This window comes from Amblyomma mixtum, chromosome 4 (genome assembly GCF_055824585.1).
Source record: "Amblyomma mixtum isolate Tamu chromosome 4, ASM5582458v1, whole genome shotgun sequence".
Classification (NCBI taxonomy): Eukaryota; Metazoa; Arthropoda; class Arachnida; order Ixodida; family Ixodidae; genus Amblyomma; species Amblyomma mixtum.
The window spans coordinates 128,004,809-128,011,951 of record NC_143015.1 but is presented as its reverse complement, the minus strand read 5'-3'; the positions used below and the strand labels follow the sequence as shown (position 1 = coordinate 128,011,951).

Here is a 7,143-nt window from a genome sequence, read left to right as displayed (position 1 = left end):
TTCCGAAATGCTGCAAAAATAAGTTGGGATGAAAGAAAACTATTTGTTGCTTCTGTGTAGGTATGGCGTGTGCTTGAGAGATATTTTCTTGTTTAGTATTAATTTGCGGAGGTCGGTTAAAACGACGAGAAGACACATAAAATTTGAAACATTGAAATTCACTGACTTTATCGTTTGGGAGTACTAACAGATATTTCTTGGCTTCAACGCGACATTTTACATTTACGCAACATTTTATTTGTACTTTACCTCAATCAAAAAGGGAGAAAAGTTACTCAGTCAAATGTAATATCCAAGATGCCCCGAGCTAGTAGTTCGCAGCTCAGAACTGTGCCAGGATCTTTGGGCACAATTTATTAACGCCCAAGAGACATATAGCAATTCGATTTTCTCGATCGTAGGCGTAGTGCTTGTTTGACACAAAAGCCCGTCCTTCATTTTTTCTCGTAAACAATTTCAAAACCTGCCTTGTTTATTTATTTAGTCCGCTGGCTTCTTTCCATGACACATATAGGCACCTGGTACACGCTCAGGGTTGGCGACTGGAAATATCTTGAAACATACCGTGTTTACTCGATTCTAACGTGCCCTCGATTGTCATGCGCACCCTTTTTGACACGGTGAGAATAAAAAGGCAATGTCTTCGATTGTAACACGCACCGGATTTCCATGTTTCAGAAGAAAGAGGGGACTGCACGTGACGAACGCGCAGTTTCGGCGCACTGGAAGAACCATGCGGATGGCAGCGAGAGAACCGCGCCCAGGTGCTAATGAGCATCCTAAACAGCACGCAGCTATGTTCGATTGGCTGGCGCGAAGCTTACGAAAGAGAAACCGAAACTAAGTGGTCGGACTGCTCTCAGAGGCGAGGGGCCTGCCCGTTTTTCGTCCCGCCTTCAGTTGTGCTGACGTCATAGATGCGCGGGCATCTCTGAAGCATGAATTGAGAGCTTGAGGAGAGCTATTTTTTAAGCTATTTTTCAATTTGAGTAGAGCACAATAATGGAATGCCCGAGACATCTGGGCTGCCTATCGTTGTAGAGAAGCGTCAGGTATGCGAGGCAATAAAGTTTTGTGGAGTGACCGAGTAAAACAGTACGTCATTACTGACCTAAAAGCGACGCTCAATATACTCTTGATTGCTTTGGAAAACGATTTTGAAAGCGGTGACAGCGTGATTTACAGCACTCAAATAAAGAAAAGAAACGCTTTCGGTACAAAATGAAAGGCACTCGTTCATAGCCGACATTTTGTGTCAGTCGCGTGCTGGCGCGCTCGTAGCATCAAAAACCCTATTGGGTGCACTGGATTGCTAAAAGTGGTAAATCATGGAATGCTATATGCTCTGTTTTATTGCATCTAAGCTGCAAATTGAGGTGACAGCATACTGAGTGCAGCGCACAACAGCGCACCTGCGTCTGAAAAATGCTAGCCGAGAATTTCGATCATCCCTCCCGGGTCACGGCACAATTGCCGCTGTAGTGTACAGGTAGAGGAGTCTATGTATAGAAAGAAAAGCAGGTGTGGGCGCAACTGCGGTGTTAAGGAGGAGTGACGCCGGCTTAATAGCGCAGAAAGAAAGGCCGATAAATGGCACGCAGTATCTAGTGCGCACTGGGGTACACTTTAAAAGACAGCAGTCGACAACTTCCGCTGGAGCAGTGAACGTTTCAAACATAAAACTGCGAGAGAAAGCCGATTATCATTATCCTCTGCTGGCTTGGATTTCCAGTTGCTCATGGCTGTTGACGAAGAGGACATAGTAATCAGCGGCTTCTCGGCCCGGTTCCCGCAAGCCGACAGCTTCGCCGAGTTCAAGGAAAAGCTGTACGCGGGTGAAGACTTCGTCACGGATGATGATACCCGCTGGCCTCGAGGTACGTGCGGCATAGAAACAAGCCTAAAGTCTTCTGTTTTTTTTTTATTTACTTCGATATGTATAAACCGGTTTGTCCGTGGGGACAAACAACTTTGTCAATGGGAAAGAATCGTAAAGCACTGTGAACAATGTAAACACAAATGTACCCATCAGAAGGGAAGATACAAACACTTTGAAGCAGTTCAGAAGGGCCGTACAACGACTTCAAAAATATAGTGCTACCGGTAACATGCAAAACTGCACTATGGCATAAAAAGAAGATAAGAAAGACAGTAAATGGCCTACTGTACATCATACGATTATTGGTGAGTTAGTCCCCATAAATGCCTTTTAAGAGCGGCCGGAAAGGTGGTCTGTTTCTGTTCATACCGACAAATTGATGAATTGAGGATGAGTTTGGTTTATTGGGGTTTAACGTCCCAAAGCGACTCAGGCTATGAGGTACGCCGTAGTGAAGGGCTCCGGAAATTTCGGCCACCTGGGGTTATTTAACGTGCACTGACATCGCGTAGTACATGGACCTCTAGAATTTCGCCTCCATCTAAATTCAGCCACCGCGGTGGGGATCGAGCCCGCGTCTTTCGGGCCAGCAGGCGACTACCATAACCACTGAGCCAGAGCGGCGGGTGAATCAGGGATTAGTGTGCGGGTGCAGTGTTCAATGTCGGCTCAAGGAATGCATGCAGAAACAAATCAGTGTGCTTTTATGGCTTGTGCAGGCAAACGTTGATGTCTACGGGACGACCATGCCTGCGTCTGGTACTGTTGTCAACATTACGTTTTGAATATTAAGCCTAAGCCTTGCTACACATTATTAAGTATAAAAAAAGCAGAAATCACTCGCATTAACACACATGTGCATTCTACTGCAGAGCAAATCTTGGTGAAAAGAGAGATGGTGGGCATGAAACAAATCGACACATGCGCCCACCTAGATAACCCTTCAGAGGCGACCGTGTACAAAGAACTACACGAACAAAGCTTAAGCTGGCTATGAAGAAAGGAAAAGCGCAGTACCGATGTCACTTCGCAGTGGACACGTAGACCACACCGTGAGGAGAGAGATCACGGAACAATGTAAAGATAGAAAAAAAAGCTACGTAGTGGAGGTCTCCGGATTAATTGCGATCAACTGCATGGTTTCGTAATGTGTTCTGACGTCGCAGAGCATATAGCCGTATTTCCGGCTTCACCTCCATCAAAACTCACCTGCCGAGGCGAGTATATTTATCGAGCGTCCTCGAGCTTAGCATTCAAACACCATAATCACTAAGCCACCGGAAAGTGAACCTATTTATTACGGTGGCTGGCAGTACAACTTGCGTTCCTACTTAACCAGTGCGTTATGATTGGTGCATTTGTACAATCACTGCTTTCACTGTCCGACACGTAAAGGGTATGCTATTTTAATCTTGGATAGAGACATAAAGACCACGAAGGACGTCTAGCTGCTTACCTATGCAAAGCAGCCTTACATGAAAAGCTTTGTTTTGCGAGCTTTAAGCCACGTTAGTGCATTTTTCTCTGCCTTGCCGTGTAAAACATCGATGCCTGTGTCGCTGCTTGACAGTGTGAGCGATCACTGTAATTTATTATTGCTCATTACAATCCTGTGCACGCCTTTAATTCAGAGTTTCGCCTATGTGACACATAATGAAGCCCACGATTCACTACCAACTACTGTTTTTGTCTCATCTGACTTTGCGTGCCCCTCTTGAAGGGTGAGATTTTATGGTAGTGAAGCAAATAGGTTAGCAACATAACTTGTGGGAAATCCCGAAATTGTTGTTTTCAAATCATAAAAAATATACCCGTCGTCATATGGAACTTTCTATATCCACCCACAGCGACATGCAAGTTTGCCGACGAATTCGTTTTTGTGAAATTGATGGACACTGCAATGAAAATCTAGTCAGTCCAACTGTAACTACTTGAAAAACACTAAAAACTGGCAAAGAAACCCCTGTCCACACTTCAATTCCTTGAGCAAAAAGTGAAAGGATCTTCCTTCCGTTTATCAGTTTCATAACGGTACGACTTTGGATACAAATTGCCACTTACCGTTTATTCAAGTCAACGAGATATTTATCCACAGCTGCTCGCATTCTAACACTTTTCTTGTGTGTTAATATGGAATGATCCGCGTGCAGTTCCTTAGCCTTGGGACCTCTTCTTTATTTTAAAGCTGTCAAGAAATGCAAAAAAGCCTATATTTTAAAGCTGTCAAGAAATGCAAAAAAGCCTAAAATAAATGTGCGAGGAAGGCCGCACCGAACCAGAAGTTATCACAGGCAAAATCTATTGAAAATAAAAGAAAAGAGGTTCACAGCCAAGAGAAAATTCCTACGTGCCCAGTGAGCGGACGGGCGCCTAGAGAATGGAGAACGTCACCCACACTTGCACCGCTTGGACAGCAAGGAAAATGGTGAAGTGCAAAGCCATGGAGGTACGAGGGAAAGCGGCCGTGGCTATAGCTAGGAGAGGGACAAGTGAACAGGATGTAGAGAAAGGAGGAAAGAGACGGAGAATGGAGCGGACAAAAACGAACGAGAGGGTGGCAGAGAGATCCGCGGTTCATGTGGATGGCCAGAGGCTAAGGACGGTTGTGCACATGCGGGTGCAGCCAGTCAAGGTCGACAGCAATGACGGCTTTAGGATAAGGCCGCTCGTCGACGCCGCAGCCACAGTGGACCGGTAGATAGTGCAGGAAGGCAGGACAGGGAAGAGAGATGGTGGCCAGGGTGCCCTTGATTGCTCAGATGCAGATATTTCTGGTGGAAGAAGAATGGGCAGCCTGAAGAAGACAAAGGCAATCAGAGTAGATGTGCAAGGGGAAAGGAGAGGGCACGCGTCAGGCGTAACAACAAGCCTCGTGAAACGTAGCAGCCTCTGTACTGAAGGCGATAGAGACTGTCTCAAGACGAAGGGTTTTCTGGCTGGCTAGTTGGTGCTTGTCGTTCATGATTAAACTGCGCGATAAAACACGGAGAGAGAAAGAAAACACGTACGCACATACACGTACACACATATGTGTGTATGTGAAAACAGAAATGCTACCCAGGTTGGCCTGCCCTAGACGGGCTGTCGCATATGCCCGTCTTCCTTCGCACGGAGGATATTTGTTTCTGTCTCTGTCCGTGTTTTTTCGCCAGTTTAGTAATCATCAACTCAAGACGAAACCGGGCTACGCTCCATAGCGCGCCAGAAGACGAGAATGCGACTTAGGCAACGCCCGCAGAGTGGAGGTATAGGAACCGTCCGTGAAGATATGAAGGCCGGGAAGGCAGGACTGAAAGCGAAAATGAGACGGGAGAATACAAGACCTCCCCTGTCGAAAAATTTCTCTTTATTTCGTGTATGCGATATGGGAGCTATATGTGTCCAAAATATTTCTCGTGTGAGTCCATATGGGCAGCTTATATGTTAACTGTGTCAAGAAACGTGCCTGGCATGAACACACATTCGCTTCATACAAGCGCATATGTGTCACAAACGTGTTTCGTATGAACACATATGGGCAGCATATGTGTAAAGAAAGGTGCATTGATTGTATGAACAAATATGCTTCAAAAAATTAATATGGATCACTAATATTTGTACGAAATCATAAGGGCTGCATACTAGTTCATATGCGTCACGAATGTCTCGGAGGAACACACTTTTGCTGCACATGAGTTCACACGAACCGCAAATATATCTGGTATGAACTTATCTGTAGCGTACCTCAACTGGCACGTAACACTCGTGCGCATGCATGAGCTCCAATATATCTCGTTATGAATTTTGCCGCCGCGGTGGCTCAGTGGTTATGGTGCTCGGCTGCTGACCCGAAAGACGTGGGTTCGATCCCGGCCGCGGCGGTTGAATTTCTTTGGAGGAGAAATTCAAGAGGCCCGTGTACTGTGCGATGTCAATGCACGTTAAAGAACCCCAGGTGGTCGAAATTTCCGGAGCCCTCCACTACAGCGTCTCTCATAGCCTTAGTCGCTTTGGGACGTTAAACCCCATAAAACCAAACCAAACGTTATGAATTTACAGTTGCCCCTGGCGAAACAGATAGACGCTCGCCAATGCCTTATATCCAGTCGCGTGATTTTTCTGAAACACTGAAAGCAAACGACGAACAAGTGACTGACAAGAGTCGAACGAAAGCATAAAAAAAACTTCACCTGTTTCACATAATTTTCTCTTGCTTCTCTTTCTGTGCCCTTTTTCATGCGGAAAATACTGGCTATCCAAACTTTGTCGTTAGGCATTATAAACTTGCATTGGTACACGTTTATTTGGAAGGTAAATATGGCCTTCCCTGCATTGTTGGGCGGTTGCAAAGCTACGTAAGGATTAACTCCAGTTATATTATAAGAGACCTCCGGGTGCAGCAGAAAATACGTGCACAATGAGAATAGGACCAAGAACGGAGCGGGCGGGGCGAAAGTTTTGAGATATACCAAGATTCATCAGTGCTTATCAAAGCAGACATAAAATTGACAGCATCACTGGAAGTCCAGATGTCTAGTTCCGCTCCTTGAACCAGGTAGTTCACCACTTAACCTCAAATCGCACTGTTCAATTGCACTGACTAGATGCATCGGCGAAGTAATAGAAAGGATTGCGTGAGTCTTGGCATAAAAAAAAGACTACAGAGAATGTTTACAACATTCGAATCGGAGCGAAAGCACGGATTTGTGCTACGTAGAAGACGACGGTGAGCAGGCAGTGCTGCGGGGCGAGCAAATGGAATTTGATGAGAACGACGCTCTCCAACGCACAGCGCGAGAGTGTGGTGCAGTTTAACAGGAGGCGTGTTGGCTGAAAAAAAAAAGCGTCGATAGCTTAGTGGTCTTGCTGAGCGGCTCCTAAAGGAGATCTGATCGCGCAGCCGCGGGTTCGACTCCCAGTCATGGATATTGATTCAATTTCTTTCTCTATTTTTCATGGTTTGACCTCTAACTCAGCGGGGGGTCAAATGTGCCCGCTCCGCGATTGAAGCCCGAGGTCCCGTAGTGATGTTTTCGCTTCAATAACGCTTTCACCCCCTGCTGCAGTCGTTGCTTAGAGGTTAGTGCACTGTGCATTAGATGAGCAGGAAGCTGTTTTGAATCCGGTTGGGGCGTGTATTTTTTCCTTCCTGTGTAAGTACCTTTTTATGTGATAAGTTTATACGATTCGGAAATGAACTAAATTTGAATTAAATTGGAAGCTACTTTTTCAGGTGGGACAGAGAGAGAGACAGAACGTCAATACACTGGCCATAGCGTCTAGGG

General features: G+C 45.8%; 1 protein-coding gene across 1 annotated transcript in view; it reads left to right on the top strand.

The window, feature by feature from the left end:
- Positions 1-1,738: 1,738 nt before the first annotated feature.
- LOC149348187 (fatty acid synthase-like) overlaps positions 1,739-7,143 on the top strand; it is a 62,332-nt gene continuing 56,927 nt past the window's right edge. The window contains exon 1 of the mRNA XM_089541700.1: positions 1,739-1,877. Within this exon, the coding sequence (XP_089397826.1) occupies positions 1,739-1,877 (139 nt within the window). The remainder of the gene's footprint in view (positions 1,878-7,143) is intronic.